Source organism: Salvelinus alpinus, chromosome 21, assembly GCF_045679555.1.
Source record: "Salvelinus alpinus chromosome 21, SLU_Salpinus.1, whole genome shotgun sequence".
Lineage (NCBI taxonomy): Eukaryota > Metazoa > Chordata > Actinopteri > Salmoniformes > Salmonidae > Salvelinus > Salvelinus alpinus.
Window position 1 is genome coordinate 19,754,832 of NC_092106.1, and position 20,175 is coordinate 19,775,006.

At 43.2% G+C, this 20,175-nt stretch overlaps 2 protein-coding genes across 4 annotated transcripts in view; both read right to left on the reverse strand.

Annotated features, from left to right (window-relative positions):
- Nucleotides 1-12,636: 12,636 nt before the first annotated feature.
- On the reverse strand, nt 12,637-16,280 carry LOC139547980 (refilin-B-like). The gene is made up of 3 exons (XM_071357235.1): nt 15,390-16,280; nt 15,061-15,155; nt 12,637-14,857 (listed from the first exon to the last, which is right to left on the reverse strand). The coding sequence occupies exons 1-3, from the start codon at nt 15,585-15,587 to the stop codon at nt 14,539-14,541; spliced, it is 612 nt and encodes a 203-aa protein (XP_071213336.1). The 5' UTR covers nt 15,588-16,280; the 3' UTR covers nt 12,637-14,538.
- Nucleotides 16,281-16,481: 201 nt separating this feature from the next.
- LOC139547981 (vacuolar protein sorting-associated protein 53 homolog) overlaps nt 16,482-20,175 on the reverse strand; it is a 33,139-nt gene continuing 29,445 nt past the window's right edge. For all 3 annotated transcript variants that reach the window (XM_071357236.1, XM_071357237.1, XM_071357238.1), the window contains 2 exons: nt 18,831-18,935; nt 16,482-18,708 (listed from right to left, as the gene is read on the reverse strand). In XM_071357236.1, the coding sequence (XP_071213337.1) occupies nt 18,538-18,708; nt 18,831-18,935 (276 nt within the window). In that variant the 3' untranslated portion in view covers nt 16,482-18,537. The remainder of the gene's footprint in view (nt 18,709-18,830; nt 18,936-20,175) is intronic.

Here is a 20,175-nt window from a genome sequence, read left to right on the forward strand (position 1 = left end):
CACAGGTGGACTTTAATTCATTATGTGACTTCTGAAGGTAATTGGTTGCATCAGATCTTATTTAGGGGCTTCATAGCAAAGGGGGTGAATACATATGCACACACCACTTTAGAATTCTTTGAAACAAGTAATTATTTTCATTTCACTTCACCAATTTGAACGATTTTGTGTATGTCCATAACATGAAATCCAAATAAAAATCAATTTAAATTCAGGTTGTAATGCAACAAAATATGAAAAACGCCAAGGAGGGTGAATACTTTTGCAAGGCAATGTAAAGCTGTCTCAACAGAAGAGTCCCAACAGCAAAGTCCCAACACCTTACCACAGCTACACATGGCTATCAGAAGAGCCTTGTCTGGCAGCAAAACAGTTAATTCAGTCTAATTTAATGCATTTTAAAAACAGATAGCTGATATGTCTGACTTGCTTAAACAAATGTGGTTTCTACTGACAATTGAGATCTAAACTCAGCAAAAAAAGAAATGGAATAATGTGTCCCTGAACAAAGGGGGGGTCAAAATCAAAAGTAACAGTCAGTATCTGGTGTGGCCACCAGCTGCATTAAGTACTGCAGTGCATCTCCTCCTCATGGACTGCACCCGATTTGCCAGTTCTTGCTGTGAGATGTTACCCCACTCTTCCACCAAGGCACCTGCAAGTTCCCGGACATTTCTGGGGGGAATGGCCCTAGCCCTCACCCTCCGATCCAACAGTTCCCAGATGTGCTCAATGTGATTGAGATCCAAGCTCTTCGCTGGCCATGGCAGAACACTGACATTCCTGTCTTGCAGGAAATCCCGCACAGAACGAGCAGTATGGCTGGTGGCATTGTCATGCTGGAGGGTCATGTCAGGATGAACCTGCAGGAAGGGTACCACATGAGGGGGGAGGATGTCGTCCCTGTAACGCACAGCATTGAGATTGCCTGCAATGACACCAAGCTCAGTCCGATGATGCTGTGACACACCGCTCCAGACTATGACGGACCCTCCACCTCCAAATCGATCCCACTCCAGAGTACAGGCCTCGGTGTAACGCTCATTCCTTCGATGATAAACGCGAATCTGACCATCACCCCTGGTGAGACAAAACCACGACACGTCAGTGAATAGCACTTTTTGCCAGTCCTGTCTGGTCCAGCGACGGTGGGTTTGTGCCAATAGGCGACGTTGTTGCCGGTGATGTCTGGTGAGGTCCTGCCTTACAACAGGCCTACAAGCCCTCAGTCCAGCCTCTCTCGGCCTATTGAGGACAGTCTGAGGACTGATGGAGGGATTGTGCATTCTTGGTGTAACTCGGGCAGTTGTTATTGCCATCATGTATCTGTCCCGCAGGTGTGATGTTCGGATGTACCGATCCTGTGCAGGTGTTGTTACACGTGGTCTGCCACTGCGAGGATGATCAGCTGTCCGTCTTGTCTCCCTTTCTTAGGCGTCTCACAGTACGGACATTGCAATTTATTGCCCTGGCCACATCTGCAGTCCTCATGCCTCCTTGTAGCATGCCTAAGGCACGTTCACGCAGATGAGCAGGGACTCTGGGCATCTTTCTTTTGGTGTTTTTCAGAGTCAGTAGAAAGGCCTCTTTCGTGTCCTAAGGTTTCATTACCATGACCTTAATTGCCTACCATCTGTAAGCTGTTAGTGTCTTTACGACTGTTCCACAGGTGCATGTTCATTAATTGTTTATGGTTCATTGAACAAACATGGGAATCAGTGTTTAAACCCTTTACAATGAAGATCTGTGAAGTTATTTGGATTTTTACGAATTATCTTTGAAAGACAGGGACCTGAAAAAGTGACGTTTCTTTTTTTGCTGAGTTTACAGACTATGGCATAAGGGAACAACGAGCAGATAAGAGGCAATCCGTAACTTTGATTAAGACATAAATGAGCGAGCTGGGATGGACGTAGTCAATATAACTATTTGTTCAGCACTTTTGAAATGTACAGCAATAGAATTCAGAACATGGGCCGTTCTTGCAGTATTATCCCTGTACACCAAGTCAGAACCTTAGGATAAATAAAGGGGGCATATAAACAGACAATGGAAGCTCTTACAATATTTGATGGTTACATTTCTCTAAAGTGGGAAAATTATTATTATTAAAGGGAACAAATTATTACAGTGAGGCACATGGGCTACTAACAGCTTACCACACAACATACACTTAGTATTACTTTCTTAGCTACAGTATACATACAGTTGAAGTCGGAAGTTTACATACACCTTAGCCAAATACATTTAAACTCAGTTTCACAATTCCTGACATTTAATCCAAATAAAAATTCCCTGTTTTAGGTCAGTTAGGATCACCACTTTTTTTTTAAGAATGGGAAATGTCAGAATAATAGTAGAGAGAATGATTTATTTCAGCTTTTATTTCTTTCATCACATTCCCAGTGGGTCAGAAGTTTACATACACTCAATTAGTATTTGGTAGCATTGCCTTTAAATTGTTTAACTTGGGTCAAACGTTTTGGGTAGCCTTCCACAAGCTTCCCACAATAAGTTGGGTGAATTTTGGCCCATTCCTCCTGACAGAGCTGGTGTAACTGAGTCAGGTTTGTAGGCCTCCCTTCTCGCACATGCTTTTTCAGTTCTGCCCACAAATGTTCTATAGGATTGAGGTCAGGGCTTTGTGCTGGCCACTCCAGTATCTTGACTTTGTTGTCCTTAAGCCATTTTGCCACAACTTTGTAAGTATGCTCGGGGTCATTGTCCATTTGGAAGAACCATTTGCATCCAAGCTTAACCATCATGACTGATGTCTTGAAATGTTGCTTCAATATATCCACATAATTTTCCTCCCTCATGATGCCATCTATTTTGTGAAGTGCACCAGTCCCTCCTGCAGCAAAGCACCTCCACAACATGGTGCTGCCACCCCCGTGCTTCACGGTTGGGATGGTGTTCTTCGGCTTGCAAGCCTCCCCCTTTTCCCTCCAAACATAACGATGGTCATTATGGCCAAACAGTTCTATTTTTGTTTTCTTCAGACCAGAGGACATTTCTCCAAAAAGTACGATCTTTGTCCCCATGTGCAGTTGCAAACCGTAGTCTGGCATTTTTATGGTGGTTTTGGAGCAGTGGCTTCTTCCTTGCTGAGCGGCCTTTCAGGTTATGTTGATATAGGACTCGTTTTACTGTGGATATAGATACTTTGTACCAGTTTCCTCCAGCATTTTCACAAGCTCCTTTGCTGGCGTTCTGGGATTGATTTGCACTTTTCACACCAAAGCACGTTCAGCTCTAGGAGACAGAACACCACTCCTTCCTGAGCGGTATGACAGCTGCGTGGTCCCATGGTGTTTATACTTGTGTGCTATTGCTTGTACAGATGAACGTGGTACCTTCAGGCGTTTGGAAATTGTTCCCAAGGATGAACCAGACTTGTGGAGGTCTAACATTTTTTTCTGAGGTCTTTGTCTGATTTCTTTTGATTTTCCCATGATGTCAAGCAGAGGCACTGAGTTTGAAGGTAGGCCTAGAAATACATCCACAGGTACACCTCCAATTGACTCAAATTATGTCAATTAGCCTATCAGAAGCTTCTAAAGCCATGACATTATTTCCTGGAATTTTCCAAGCTGTTTAAAGGCACAGTCAACTTAGTGTATGTAAACCTCTGACCCACTGGAAATGTGATACAGTGAATAATTAGGGAAATAATGTCTGTAAACAATTGTTGGAAAATTATTTGTGTCATGCACAAAGTAGATGTCCTAACCGACTTGCCAAAACTATAGTTTGTTAACAAGAAATTTGTGGAGTGGTTGAAAAACGAGTTTTAATGACTCCAACCTAAGTGTATGTAAACTTCCTACTTCAACTGTATCTCCCTGGCATATTACATAATTTAGGCAGACAAGACATTTTTGGACTCACTTTGTTGTGCTGTGCTCACTTGAACAGGAAGGTGACTCAGCGGTCCTTCGTGGGCAAATTTAGTCTTCAAACGTTGTCATCAAAATCTAGAATTCTCTGGATTTATGGTTCTTTCAAGACAACCGTGAACTCTGGAGAAAACAAGGTCGAATCATTTATTTAAAAATATATATATATTTCACCTTTATTTAACCAGGTAGGCCAGTTGAGAACAAATTCTCATTTACAACTGCGACCTGGCCAAGATAAAGAAAAGCAGTGCAACAACAACAACACAGAGTTACACATGGAATAAACAAACATACAGTCAACAACACAATAGAAAAGTCTATATACAGTGTGTGCAAATGAGGTAAGATAAGGGAGATAAGGCAATAAATAGGCCATAGTGGCAAAATAATTAAAATTTAGCAATTAAACACTGGAGTGATAGATGTGCAGAAGATGAATGTGCAAGTAGACATACTGGAGTGCAAAGGAGCAAAAAAATAAATAACAGTATGGGGATTGGATGGGCTATTTACCGGTGCAGTGATCTGTGAGCTGCTCTGACAGCTAGTGCTTAAAGTTAGAGAGGAACATATGAGTCTCCAGCTTCAGTGATTTTTGCAATTCGTTCCAGTCATTGGCAGCAGAGAACTGGAAGGAAAGGCGGCCAAAGGAGGAATTTTGGGGGTGACCAGTGAAATATACCTGCTGGAGCGCGTGCTACGGGTGGGTGCTATGGTGACCAGTGAGCTGAGATAAGGCGGGGCTTTACCTTATATATGACCTGGAGCCAGTGGGTTTGGCGACGAGTATGAAGCGAGGGCCAGCCAACGAGAGCGTACAGGTCGCAGTGGTGGGTAGTATATGGAGCTTTGGTGACAAAACGGATGGCACTGTGATAGACTGCATCCAATTTGTTGAGTAGAGTGTTGGAGGCTATTTTGTAAATGACATTGCCGAAGTCGAGGATCGGTAGGATGGTCAGTTTTACGAGGGTATGTTTGGCAGCATGAGTGAAGGATGCTTTGTTTGCGAAATATGAAGCCGATTCTAGATTTAATTTTGGATTGGAGATGTTTAATGTGAGTCTAGAGGGAGAGTTTACAGTCTAACCAGACAATGAGGTAGTAGTTGTAGTTGTCCACATATTCTAAGTCAGAACCGTCCAGAGTAGTGATGCTGGACGGGCGGGCAGGTGCGGGCAGCGATCGGTTGAAGAGCATGCATTTAGTTTTACTTGCATTTAAGAGCAGTTGGAGGCCACGGAAGGAGATTTGTATAGCATTGAAGCTCATCTGGAGGTTAGTTAACACAGTGTCCAAAGAAGGGCCAGAGGTATACAGAATGGTGTCGTCTGCATAGAGGTGGATCAGAGACTCACCAGCAGCAAGAGCGACATCATCGATGTGTACAGAGAAGAGAGTCGGCCCGAGAATTGAACCCTGTGGCACCCCCATAGAGACTGCCAGAGGTCTGGACAACATGCCCTCCGATTTGACACACTGAACTCTGTCTGAGAAGTAGTTGGTGATCCAGGCGAGGCAGTCATTTGAGAAACCAAGGCTATTGAGTCTGCCAAAAAGAATGTGGTGATTGACAGTCGAAAGCCTTGGCCAGGTCGATGAAATACAGCTGCACAGTAATGTCTCTTATCGATTGCAGTTATGATATCGTTTAGGACCTTGAGCGTGGCTGAGGTGCACCCAAGACCAGCTCGGAAACCAGATTGCATAGCGGAGAAGGTACGGTGGGATTCAAAATGGTCTGTGATCTGTTTGTTAACTTGGCTTTCGAAGATCTTAGAAAGGCAGGGTAGGATAGATATAGGTCTGTAACAGTTTGGATCTAGAGTGTCTCCCCCTTTGAAGAGGGGGATGACCGCGGCAGCTTTCCAATCTTTGGGGATCTCAGACGATACGAAAGAGAGGTTGAACAGGCTAGTAATAGGGGTTGCAACAATTGCGGAGAGGGTCCAGATTGTCTAGCCTGGCTGATTTGTAGGGGTCCAGATTTTGCAGCTCTTTCAGAACATTGGCTATCTGGATTTGGGTGAAGGAGAAGCTGTGGAGGCTTGGGAAAGTTGCTGAGGGGGGTGCAGGGCTGTTGACCAGGGTAGGGGTAGCCAGGTGGAAAAAATGGCCAGCCGTAGAAAAATGCTTTTTGAAATGATCAATTATCGTGGATTTATCGTTGGTGAGTGTTTCCTAGCCTCAGTGCAGTGGGCAGCTGGGAGGAGGTGCTCTTACTCTCCATGGACTTTACAGTGTCCCAGAACGTTTTGGAGTTTGTGCTACAGGATGCACATTTCTGTTTGAAAAAGCTAGCCTTTGCTTTCCTAACTGCCTGTGTATATTGGTTCCTAACTTCCCTGAAAAGTTGCATATCGCGGGGGCTATTCGATGCTAATGCAGTACGCCACAGGATGTTTTTGTGCTGGTCAAGGGTAGTCAGGTCTGGAGTGAACCAAGGGATATATCTGTTCCTGGTTCAACATTTTTTGAATGGGGCATGCTTATTTAAGATGGTGAGGAAAGCACTTTTAAAGAATAACCAGGCATCCTCTACTGACGGAATGAGGTCAATATCCTTCCAGGATACCCGGGCCAGTTCGATTAAAAAGGCCTGCTCGCTGAAGTGTTTTAGGGAGTGTTTGACAGTGATGAGGGGTGGTCGTTTGACCGCAGACCCATTACGGACGCAGGTTATGACATGACATTAGTGATCTTCAGGTCGGAGTTCTAGAAAGAGGCCTGAGTTCCCGACTTGGAATTCAAAGGTGGATGACCTTTCAAAACGTATTTTCCCAGTCGGAGCTCGGTTTTTTCTGAGTTCCCAGTTGTCTTCAACTCACTCAACTCACTGTCTTCAACTCCCAGTTCCGAGTTTGCAGTTGTTTTGAAAGCTGCAGAAATCATGCTGGATTGACAGCATGGCCAATGTTGAATGTTTATCCTTTTAGGCTTGGAAAAGAGACCCTTAAACCCAGACTTGGACCACACATCCACTCCACTGAAGATCAGGCTAGTCAAATCAAATGTTATTTGTCACATGCGCCAAATACAACAGGTGTAGATCTTACAGAGAAATGCTTACTTACAAGCCCTTAACCAACAATGCAGTTAAGAAAAATAAGTGAAGTAAAAAATAGACAAGTAAAAAATAAAAAATAAAAGTAACAAATATTAAATGGCAGCAGTAAAATAACAATAGCGAGGCTATATACAGGGTGTACCGATACAGAGTCAATGTGCGGGGGCACCGGTTAGTCGAGGTAATTGAGGTAATATGTACACTACCATTCAAAAGTTGTGTCACTTAGAAATGTCCTTGTTTTTGAAAGAAAATAAAACATTTTGTCCATTAAAATAACATAAAATTGATCAGAAATACAGTGTAGACTTTGTTAATGTTGTAAATGACTATTGTAGCTGGAAACGGCAATTTTTTTATGGAATATCTACATAGGCATACAGAGGCCCTTTATCAGCAACCATCACTACTGTGTTCCAAAGACAAGTTGTGTTAGCTAATCCAAGTTTATCATTTAAAAAAATACTAATTTATCATTAGAAAACCATTTTGCAATTGTTAGCACAGCTGAAAACTGTTGTGCTGATTAAAGAAGCAATACAACTGGCCTTCTTTAGACTAGTTGAGTATCTGGAGTATCAGCATTTGTGGGTTTGATTACAGGCTCAAAATGGCCAGAAACAAAGAGCTTTCTTCTGAAACTCGTCAGTCTTTTCTTGTTCTGAGAAATTAAGGCTATTCCATGAGAGAAATTGCCAAGAAACTGAAGATCTCGTACAACGCTGTGTACTTCTCCCTTCACAGAACAGCGCAAACTGTCTCTAACCAGAACAGAAGAGTAGTGGGAGGCCCCAGTACACAACTGAGCAAGAGGATAAGTACATTAAAGTGTCTAGTTTGAGGAACAGACGCCTCACAATTGCTGAATATGCAGCTTTATTAAATAGTACCCGCAAAACACCTGTCTCAACGTCAACAGTGAAGAAGCGAGTCTGGGATAACTGGCCTTCTAGGCAGAGTTCCTCTGTCCAGTGTCTGTGTTCTTTTGCCCATCTTAATCTTTTATTTTTACTGGCCAGTCTGACATATGGCTTTTTCTTTGCAACTCTGCCTACGGCCTTGTGACTGTTGACTGGTTTAAAGGTTTTACTCACATCGGCTACAGAGAGTGTGCTCACACAGTCGTCCGGAAAAGCTGATGCGCTCATGCCTGTTTCAGTGTTACTTGCCTCGAAGCGAGCATGGAAGTAATTTAGCTCGTCTGGTAGGCTTGTGTCACTGGGCAGCTCACGGCTGTGCTTCCCTTTGTAGTCTGTAATAGTTTGCAAGCCCTGCCACATCCGACGGGCGATGGAGCAGGGGTAGTACATTTCAAACTTAGTCCTGTATTGATGCTTTGCCTGTGATGGTTCGACGGAGGGCATAGCGGGATTTCTTATAAGCTTCCGGGTTAGAGTCCCGCTCCTTGAAAGCGGCAGCTCTACCCTTTAGCTCATTGCGGATGTTTCCTGTAATCCATGACTTCTGCTTGGGGTATGTACATACAGTCACTGTGGAGATGTCATCAGCCAGTGACTGATGTGGTGTACTCCTCAATGCCATCGGAAGAATCCCAGAACATATTCCAGTCTGTGCTAGCAAAACAGTCCTGTAGCTTAGCAGCTGCTTCATCTGATCATTTTTTTATTAATAGAGTCACTGTTGCTTCCTGCTTTAGTTTTCGCTTGCAAGTAGGATTCAGGAGGATAGAATTGTCAGATTTGCCAAATGGAGGGCGAGGGAGAGCTTTGTACACGTCTGTGTGTGTGGAGTAAAGGTGGTCTAGAGTTTTTTCCCTCTAGGTTAAACATTTACCATGCTGGTAGAAATGAGGTAAAACAAATTTAAGTTTCACTGTATTAAAGTCCCCGGCCACTAGGAGCGCCGCCTCTGGATGAGCGTTTTCCTGTTTGCTTATGGCCGTATACAGCTCATTGAGTGCGGTCTTAGTGCCAGCATCGGTTTGTGGTGATAAATAGACAGCTACGAAGAATATAGATGAAAACTCTCTTGGTAAATAGTTTAGTCTACAGCTTATCATGATGATCCTCTACTTCAGGCAAGCAAAACCTGGAGACTTCCTTAGATTTCGTGCACCAGCTGTCGTTTACAAATATACATAGACCCACACCACTTGTCTTACCAGAGCTGGCTGTTCTATTCTGCCAAAACAGCATAAAACCCGCCAGCTATTTGTTATATCGTCGTTCAGCCACGATTCAGTGAAACATAAGATATTACAGTTAATGTCCCATTGGTAGGATATACGTGCTCGTAGTTCATCTATTTTATTATCCAATGATTGTACGTTGGCTAATAGGACCCAGATGGTAAAGTCAGATTACCCACTCGCCATCGGATCCTTACAAGGCATCCAGACCTACGTCCTTGGATATCTCCGTCTCTTTCTCCTGCACATGACGGGGATGAGGGCCTTATCGGGTGTCAGAAGTAACTCCTTCGCGTCCGACTCGTTAAAACTTGTTATGGCTTGTGGGCAGTATTTCGACATCTGGATGAGAAGCTTGCCCAAAGTAAACTGCCTGCTACTCAGGCCCAGAAGCTAGGATATGCATAGATTTGGATAGAAAACACTCTAAAGTTTCCAAAACTGTTAAAATAATGTCTGTGAGTATAACAGAACTGATATGGCAGGCGAAAACCTGAGAAAAATCCATCCAGGAAGTGGGATTTTCTATTGAATGCCATTACAGTATCCATTGACTTAGGACTCAAATTGCACGTCCTATGGCTTCCACTAGATGTCAACAGTCTTTAGAAATAGTTTGAGGCTTGTATTCTGAAAAATGAGGGAGTAAGACCACTTTGAGTGAGTGGACCCTGGGAAGCCGCCAGACCTGTTTCCTGCGCACGACCCGAGAGCGCACCTTTCTTGTTTTTCTTTTATATTGACGACGCTATTGTCCGGTTGAAATGTTATCAATTATTTAGGCTAAAAACAACCTGAGGATTGATTATAAACATCGTTTGACATGTTTCTACGAACTTTACGGATACTATTTGGATTTTTCGTCTGCCTGCTGTGACTGCCTTTGAGCCATTGGATTTCTGAACAAAACGCGCCAACAAAACTGAGGTTTTTGGATATAAAGAGGGACTTTATCGAACAAAACAAACATGTATTGTGTAACTGGGAGTCTTGTGAGTGCAACCATACAAAGATCAAAGGTAAAGCATTTTTTATATCGCTATTTCTGACTTTTGTGTCACACCTGCCTGGTTGAAATACGATTTATGCTTTTGTATGCGGGGCGCTGTCCTCAGATAATCGCATGGTTTGCTTTCGCCGTAAAGCCTTTTTGAAATCTGACACGGCGGCTGGATTAACAAGAAGTTAAGCTTTATTTTTATGTATAACACATATATTTTCAAGAATGTTAAATATTTGAATTGAGTATTTTTGAATTTGGCACTCTGCAATTTCCTTGGATGTTGGCCAGGTGGGACTCTAGCGTCCCAGGTACCCATAAGAAGTTAAAGAAAAAATCTTCTTCCAGTACGGGGCTAGTAATCGCTGCCCTGATATCTAGAAGCTATTTTTGGTCATAAGAGACGGTGGCAGAAACATTATGTACAAAATAAGTTATAAATAACGTGAAAAAACACAACACAATTGGTTAGGGGACTGTAAAACGGCAGCCATCTCCTCCGGCGTCAGTGATTGCTTTGCAGTGCTTGCAGTTAGCCCCTGAATCCTTCCAAACTACTCAATATTGAATTTGTGATTTCCAACTTGTAAATGTTTATGTCCAATGGCCGATGAGCACCGATCCGTTTTATCTATAATTTCTCTTCATATGACAAGGATTTGCTAGTAGATTGTTGACTTGATTCATAATGATGACTGCTAGCTAAGATTTTGAAAGTATGATGTTGACATGATCAGTCCAATCAAAGCTACTGTAGATATAATGTAATTTGACGTCATTTTATCTGTGGGCAATGACCTTGAGCCTTCTTGGATGGGCACTTCTAATGTAACTCTATGGCAGTACCCAGGGGGCTTGAATTTTTCAGCTCTCCCCGTAGATTTTGCGGTGACGTTGTGTCCCCATGAGTGAGGAGTCCCATAGGGCAGCGCACAATTGGCCCAGCATCGTCCGGGTTAGGGGAGGGGCCTTTACTTGGCTCATCGTGCTCTAGCGACTCCATGTGGTGGGCCGGGCGCCTGCAGGTTGACTTCAGTCGTCAGTTGAATGGTGTTTCCTCTGACACATTGGTGCAGCTGGTTCTGGTTTAAGCGGGTGGGTGTTAAGGAGCGCAGTTTGGTGGGTCATGTTTCGGAGGACGCATGACTCAACCTTCGCCTCTCTCAACCCCATTGGGGAGTTTTACGATGAGACAAGATCATAATTAAAATTGGGAGAAAAAGGGGATAAAATACAACAACAAAAAAACACTGAGCCAATCATGGCGCAACTGGAGAACACTACGAACCCCTACGCACCGTATTTTCTGCTGGCTGCCCCACCACCACAGAAAGCACTAAACTAGGCTTAAACACCTGCATTTTGGAGCTTCTATGATCAAGAAAGCAAAAAAGAGACCATGTTTGTATGCAACTTTATTAACTTGATTTCTTGAAAAAAAGAAAGAAAAAAAAAGTTTTTACAGTGTTTGCAAATTGATGTGTGTCATGTATTAATTCCAAAATAACATGCAAAACAGATGGGGTGTTCAAAACATGACGGGTCACCACTGGCTATTTCGATGTTTCCCATTCTTAATTTTAGTTTTTGCATCTTTGAAGCTTATGTTCAAAACCGAAAGTTAAACAGTTGAAAATACAATATTTTTGGTTATTGAAGATACACTACATGACCAGAAGTATGTGGACACCTGCTCATCGAACTTCTCATTACAAAATCATGTGCATTAATATAGAGTTGGTCCCCCCTTTGCTGCTATAACAGCCTCCACTCTTCTGGGAAGGCTTTCCACTAGATGTTGGAACACTGCTGCAGGGACTTGTTTCCATTCAGCCACAAGTGCATTAGTGAGGTCGGGCACTGATGTTGGGCGATTAGGCCTGGCTCACAGTCGGCGTTCCAATTCATCCCAAAGGTGTTCGATGGGGTTGAGGTCAGGGCTCTGTGCAGGCCAGTCAAGTTCTTCTACACCGATCTCGACAAACCATTTCTGTATGTACTTCCCTTTGTGCACAGGGACATTGTCATGCTGAAACAGGAAAGGGCCTTCCCCAAACTGTTGCCACACTCTTCAGTAAAGCCATTCTACTGCCAATGTTTGTCTATGGAGATTGCATGGCTGTGTGTTCGATTTTATACACCCGTCAGCAACGGGTGTGGCTCCACTCATTTGAAGGGGTCCACATACTTTTACATATATATTGTATTTTTAGATGGTACAATGATTCTCAACACTATGCATTGTTTTGTCAAACGGAAATTAGGTTAACTTATAATTTTAGCAACCAAGACAATTGTGGAGCGATTTATACGTACGGCACATTTTTACATTTCAGTAATTTAGCAGACGCTCTTACCCAGAGCGACTTACAGGAGCAATTAGCGTTAAGTGCCTTGCTCAAAGGCACCGGCAGATTTTTCACCTAGTCGGCTCTGGGATGCGAACCAGCGATCTTTCGGTTACTGGTCCAACGCACTTAACCGCAAGGCTACCTGTCAACTCTTAATAAAACAATGATTAGCTTAAAGCTTCATTTTTAATTTTTTTTTTTTTTTTAAACACAGATGTGTTGAGTGATAGTGCTGTGAAATCAAAACAACTTCACCCAATTTGCCATCCTGCACTCACAGCAGATTAACACACCAACACTGAGCAGCAACAGAACACACCAACACTGAGCAGCAACAGGTCATCAAAGACTCCTCCACACAGTCCAAACCCATATTCAAGGGTTACAAAGGCAAAAAGACCAAGGCCAGGAGTCTGACCAGCCTCTGCCCCAATAAATCCCAGCGAGAGGCAATGAAATACAAGGAGGAAACACCGTTGACATGTCCAGATGCTGGTACCCACCAAGCCCAACCGGAGGAAACGCTACCTGGCATCACAGCATGGGGTGATGGACTGCTTGGGGCTGTTCAAGGGACACTTGGAGAGCAGTGGTGTCATTACACGCCACCACGTCTAGGTGGGGCTGTTATCAAACTAATAATTCTGGTTATGTGCAGCACTTTCTCTATCCTGCAGATGGCATAGCTGTCTCAATCAGAGTTGGTGTAATTGCACTAAAGTTGTAGATCTACTCATCTAGGAACATCCCTAACTGATAACCAAAACAAAATCCTGATACTGACAAGACTACATTTTGAATTGATGTATCGCATTGAGTACATAAAAAAATAATTGTAACTTCTCAAATCTGCTATAAAACAGAGCTTAAAAGCAATAACATTTGACTTCAATAAGGCACTTTGGGTATGTCAAGACAGTTCAAGTTCTCTAGATAAGCATCCTTGTAGGACCTTGAGGGAAGATACCCGTGTATTACTATTAGGCTACCAAAAGGAGTTGATGAGCATCAAATAAATACATAAAACAAAACCTATGGAAGCAACCAGAAGGTGATAGGCAAAGATAATGAACAGTTGAGGGACAGTTCACAAGATGTTAGTAAAAACAATACTTCACTATTAGGAAAATGCTAAAACGTTATAACAGAACAATAATGACACATTGGATAATCTCTTGCTACTCATTACCAACTAATACCAACTTCATCAATTTGCAATGATCTCTGTGGGGGAGAAAAAAATGTCCCAACGTTCAACACAGAACTTGCTCTAATTTGCAACCCTTTTACACAATTTGAAAAAAAACACACAAAAAACTGGCTTTCTGCTCCATGACCATACTTACAGTAGATGACAATGTGTTTGTTTAGGCAAGACTAAGATGGGGTTTGGTGTTACACTATCCAGGCTAGGATATTCTGCTTGTGGTAAGTAATGTTGTGCAACCAATACCCCATAATACCCTGTGATTTGAAGAGACATTTTAAAGCCCAGTCATAGACAGTAATTTGACAACTCCCTGTGTGTCTACAAATGTGAATACTTACAAAAGCCACATGGAAACTCCACTATTGCCTTAGAATCTTACAATGTAGGGTCATTGTTCATTGAGCCCCACTGCAATGGTTAGGCATAAACACAATGTTTTGACAGTGATGGTCCGGACTACACTTCCCTAACAATCCTTCACTTCCAAATCTGGTTTACAAGTTCCTCCACGGTGATAGTATACACTATCATCGGTCTCAGTCCACAGTTCAACACTCTGCATTAAAATGAATCCAACTTTGACATACCAGAGAAATATCTTTACTAGTCACTAATGGATAAACCCTTTGGTAGATGGCAGCCTCACACAGATGTCCCTGCAATTTGTTTGATACTCCAGATCAGATTCCTCCCTCTTCTTGAGACTGGTACTCAAAACGTGGGCTACAATGCTTTCCAATCTAAACCAATAGATGACTGTCTGTAAACTGGGTCCATGGGTGGTGTCAGCCTGGTGGATGGTTGGGCCCCATAGGGCCCAGGGAATTCTCCCCCATGCCGTGCCCAGCCTTCCCCTAACCTACTGGGGTAGCCTACTCCGGTCAGCAGCCTCCAGCTCCACCCGCGACATGAATCTCCTGGCAAGCCGGCGACTGTCGTAGCTCAGCTCGGTTGTGTAGATGGTGCGAGCGTGCTTGGGGTAGACGATGGTGGTGCTCTGGAAGCGCTGGGCCCGTTGGCGAGGCTGGAAGTCCAGCTGGGTCTTGTAGTGTCTCCAGGTGCTGTGAGGGACAGCCAGGACCATCTGGCTGCAGTTCTCCAGACCCAGGCCTCTGGGCTGCATGGCCATGTCATGGATAAAGTGACGCTCTGAGTCATAGTGGACAGACGATGTGTATCTAGGAATGACAACATTTGGACAAGTGTCAATTCACTGCATGTTCAGCTAGATATAGTTTTAGAAATGGCAACGTTTGATCTGTGGTCCACCACATTTGTTTAAAGGTATTTATACAAATCGTGGACAACACACAGTGGAGTGCTAAGACAATTTCAAAATCACACACTCATAGCCTACATGCAGTAACTCAAAACAGCATACCGTATTTCCTTGGTCAGTAGTGGATCAAGTACTATGCCCTCCCCGTAGGACAAGGTGTGCAGCCGAGGAACAGATCCAATCGATAAAATGGGAACCTGCAAGAATAGTCAGCACTAACATAAGGAGCAAATAATTGGTTGATGTCGTGAACCTGATTGGCTTGGACTACTGACCCAATTTACTACTGACATGACTCAGATTCACTATGGGCCATGCAGGGAAACGCATTCAGAGGCTATATACTTCGGAAACAATGTTTTAACTTAGCCTCACAATTTCATAGCAGGATGTTCGCAGTTACTGTAACACACGTGCGACAGCCTACGTACCAAGGATGACCCTCTGCTCTCGTCTTCAGACACCGGGCTTATGGCACCTTTATCCCTGCAGTCAGGCAGCAGCCAATGGCTCGGACTGGGGCTGGGGGGTAGTCCGGAGTCCGGGCTGTCAAGTCCCCGCTCGGCTTTGCAGCTCATGTCCAATGGGTCGTCGTCACATACATTCAGCAAGTTTAGTCTGCCCACCATTGCTTTACAAAAAAGTCCTTAAAAACAAGATAAACAACCCGCTCCCAAACAATTTTTGCCTACTGCGCGACGAGTTTGCAGAACTGTAGTTAAACTTAATTTCCAACTCATAGTGGTGTCCTTCCTTGAATGCAATCGATCCTCCACGTCGGGTAACTTCCCAATGACCAATCAACTCTGCCGACGGCAATTTGCTTGCATCAACTTCTATTGTTTGGCAATAGGCTACGGTTTACGACTGTCGCGCGTCTAAACAAAATATCTTACTATTTTACAGCATGCTATTTAAATCCTTAATAAGTCAACGAACATTTATAAATTAATTCTGTTTTGCCCTTCGAAATAAGAGATTCAACATAAATCGTTGTGGCTTTGAAGTTGACGAAATAGTGTACTCAAGCTACGTGTCACAGGCACTGACGTAAAAAAAAAACACAGGAGAAGGCACAGCGCATTGTCCTGTCTATCTGTCTTCAAATGTCTATAACGGTCTTAAAATTTCTCTCCCTTCAAAGGGTTTCATTGTTTTTGCAGTGAACTACAGGAAAGGAAACGCCTTTTAAAACGCCCGCTCACGGCTGATTGGAGAGGAAACATGAAAGGCAACAAAACGAAACACGGGAACTCTCGTTCTGGCCTCCCCCTTGAAAAAAATACCCGTGTAAAAGTTTAACCTCAACTGGGCCTATTCATTAGGGCCGATTCTGTTGCAAGACGTTTCTTAAACGGGAGCAAACTGAGCATAACGGGGTGTGATCGACCCAAATTTGTCCAATAGAAACTCTTGCTTTTCTTTGGACAAATGATTACACCCCTGGACTAGGATAGAGATAGCGAGAGAGGGGTGTGTGTGATACATACATTCCAAAAAACAAGGAAAACATGATAGCAAACTATTTTTTTTATATAACCTTTATTTAACTAGGCAAGTCAGTTAAGAACAAATTCGTATTACAATGACTGCCTACACTGGCCAAACACGAACGACGCTGGGCCAATTGTGCGCCACCCCATGGGACTCCCAATCACAGCCGGTTGTGATACAGCTTGGTTTCGAACCAGGGTGTCTGTAGTGACTCCTCTAGTACTAAGATGCAGTTTTTTACACCCCCCCGGGAGCCCTCGTATTAGTGTTTTTCACCAGTTACCATTACAGTAGCCTATTACTCTGACAATACAAAGTAACATGTTTATCTTCTTATTAACTGAAGGCAGGAATGTGTACATCAAAAGCATAATAGCATTAATATATTATACATACATTTATCAATTTGCAGGACTCTCGAGAGGGGATAATAAGGCTTTCCAAGGATGAAATCCAACACCAATCGTTCATGCCCCAGCTACAATGATTTACAATAGATACTTGACCACACACACATTATTTAAACCCCATCCTTATTCTCGTGCTACACCACCAAATTATGAATTTTCCTGTATATATGAACCGATTCAAAGGATCACTGATCCAGACTATTTGCTGTTAACATGCAATAACTACTTTATCTGAAGCAGGTAACAGTAGAAATAATTAGATCAATGACAGTATTTAAAGGAACTGTGTTCCTTATATTATATTCTTGTTCTCCACTAGCATCATTGTGCTAACTTCTCAGTGTAATTCCCTGTCTAACAGAGGAACTCATATGTTCACTGTTGTACAAGGATATATTACACACAATTATATAGTTTTCTATTTATGATGTATTGTCTAAACCTTTTTATTTTCTGTTCTGTTATTCCAGTTCCCCTGTGTTTGACACTGACAGGCCTAGATTACCTGTCAATCATAATTAAAACTTGCCAGAAGATACCAACCCTAAAAAGAACATAGAAGGGACTGAGGATTGTCCCGCCAGCCTGTCTTCAAATTTCGCTACCTTCAAAGGGTTTCATTGTTTTGCAGTGAAATAGAGGAAAGGAAACACCCCCTCACAGCTGATTGGAGAGGAAACATGAAAGGCAACAAAACTAAACATGGGAACTCCCCTTCGCCTCCCCCTGGAAAAAAATATCCTGGTAAAAGTTTAACCTCAACTGGGCCTATTCATTAGGCCGATTCTGTTGCAAAATGTTTCTTAAAACGGGAGCAAACTGAACGAAACGGGGAGGGATCTACCTGAATTTGTCCAAAATAAACTATTGTTTTTGTTTGGACTAATGAATACACCTCTGGACTAGGCTTGAGAGATGTGGGTTTACACTGAGCTGAACTGAGGTCGGAACACAATCATGGTTTCATTAAGACACCGTGGAGCCGGCACGAGATATGGGTCGGAAAACATACCTCAATGCAGGGATGGGATATGCCACTGTACTCCAAATTGTACCTTTACTCACACTGATCCATCAAAGATTGAAATGCTACTAGTTTTCCCAGAAGTCAATGAAAGACACCAGACTCGAGAGGTGGAGAACAATGACATTCTGAAAACACTAGGAGAACATTCTGAAAACATTCTGAAAATGTTAGCTTCAAACACATTGAAGTTCCTTGTTCTCAGTCTGGAACTGGGAGGATAGGTGCCAAAGCGGCAACAAATTGCTCCTAAAGCCATTTTTAATTAGTAGCTCTTGATTCTGTCTTAAGTGCAAACACATTTAGCTAATATGCATAGTGTGTGTATGATATAGTCTACATTTAACGACATTTACAAAGCTTGGTTATTTAGTGTCATAAAAAGAGAAGCAGAAAAGAAATACAGAAGTAAATGAGTCATAAGTGCCAACAGCTCTGCAGCTGAGGACATGTCTTCATAACCCGACAGGTGACTTTGAAATCATGAGGTTCATATTAATGCTCCTAACAAAAATGAGACAATCATGTCTTTACTCTGCCTGCAATTCTCTGTTATGATTAAACAGAGCAGGAAAAAGTATTCAAGATGAATTACTGGAATAATTTGTGTGTGGTATGGTGATGTGTGTGAGTGTAAGTGTGTGTGTACACTCAGAGTCTCTTCTTGATGAGCTTCTCCAGTTTGCGTATGCGCGAGTTCTCCTGCTCGGGGGTGGGGGTGCTGAAGGAGAGAGAGGGGCCTCCGTCGGTCCCTGAGGGTGGAGTGGGTAACCTCTGTCTGAAGAGCTCCAACATGCTGCTCTGCTCACTGCGCTTCAACCCCTACACACACACACACAAGTTATTGCAAGAGGAAACAAGACAAGAGGAAGTAGAAGATAACAATTGAAAACAGGTGACATCATTGAGACAAAACAAGTGGACCCAATCGAAGTGGCCCTTACCTTCATATCCAGAGTTTTCTGGAAGGTCTCTGGGTTCCCGTCAGCAAGGAGCTTGATGTAGTTATCCACAAACACCACAGAGGGTTCATGGGGGGCCATGACCACCTGTAGAGGGGGGGGGGGGGGGCATCAGTGTTGCTCATACATTCACGTCTTAATACTGAAGTGCAGCGTGGGTTTTTTAGATCCCCCGTTCCCAAGAGCCATGATGGGACGACCAACTCCCAGCAAACTCATAAACTGATTCATAAACTCTGTGTGTATGCATGTGTGTGATACGTGTGTGTGTGGCCCATAAGAACAAACAGGCCCCAGAGTCAGTCCACTATCAGACCAGACAGTGTGCAAGTAGTTAAAGCTGCAAACAAAGCTCCAACATTACACTCACTGCATCCAAAATTGCATTATATTCCTCTCATAGGGCTCTTGTCAAAAGTAGTATGGGCTTAGCATTGAGACTGATTGAAATTGCTTTCTACAGAGCAGGCAGAAAAACATGGTTGACAAGTCCCAACGAATAAAAAATAAAAAATCGTAACCCTTCAAAAGCTCCTTTTCTCCACCCAAAACATTTCTCCCTCACCCACACACCAATATCCAAGCCCTCCCGCCCTTTTTCTGTGCCTAAGGGGTGTGGGCCAAAATACATATGAGAGCGAAACCAGAGCGAGATAGAGAGGAGAGACAAGACATGGAACGCTGTGGATTGTCTGGAATTTTTGAGGTTCCTTCCCCTCTGGTCAGAGTGATTTATTTAGCAACTGTCCTGGAGGGAGGCCCAGGGAAAGCCTGGAGGGACTGTGTTGTAGTTAGCTCGTAAAAACTAGAGAAAGAAAGGGAGGGAAAAGGGGAGAGTGAGAGGAAAAAAACATCCAGGCTAAAAGGAGGTGGGTGGAGGGGTGTTGAAGCCTTTCCACTCCCTCCCCAGAAGAACGCTCTGGTGGTGGGGAAGAGGGCCGGGGTGGGTGGATAGAGGGCTGGAGAGCGTGGAAAACAACCACATCTCACAGGCCAACGAGGGCAAACTGAGCCAGAGACAGAAACAACCTACAGACAGACTAACCAGAACAGGTCTACATTATACTCAGACAGCCTAATCTACTTTACTACATAGTCATCATCACCATAACCTTTACTTTGTTCTAGGGTTGTCCCAGACAACAACAAAAAACTTGGTTGACTAAGAGTCATCTGCTCTTGGACCAATTGGTAGACATTTTAAGATGTGTATTTTTCCATATAATGACACATCCTATGTGTTTTAATCAAATCAACTATATTCACTGAGCTTGACTGATGCTTTAAGCACACTCTTTGATTAAATTAATTAAGACACACAAATGAC

What these genes read in the sequence shown, in the direction of transcription:
- LOC139547980 (XM_071357235.1), bottom strand. Translation starts at nt 15,587, where the DNA reads ATGGTGGGCAGACTAAACTTGCTGAATGTATGTGACGACGACCCATTG. An exon ending in AGAGCAGAGGGTCATCCTTG is followed by an intron (nt 15,156 to 15,389) that starts GTACGTAGGCTG and finishes CTATTCTTGCAG; the next exon opens with GTTCCCATTTTATCGATTGG. An exon ending in CTACTGACCAAGGAAATACG is followed by an intron (nt 14,858 to 15,060) that starts GTATGCTGTTTT and finishes TGTCATTCCTAG; the next exon opens with ATACACATCGTCTGTCCACT.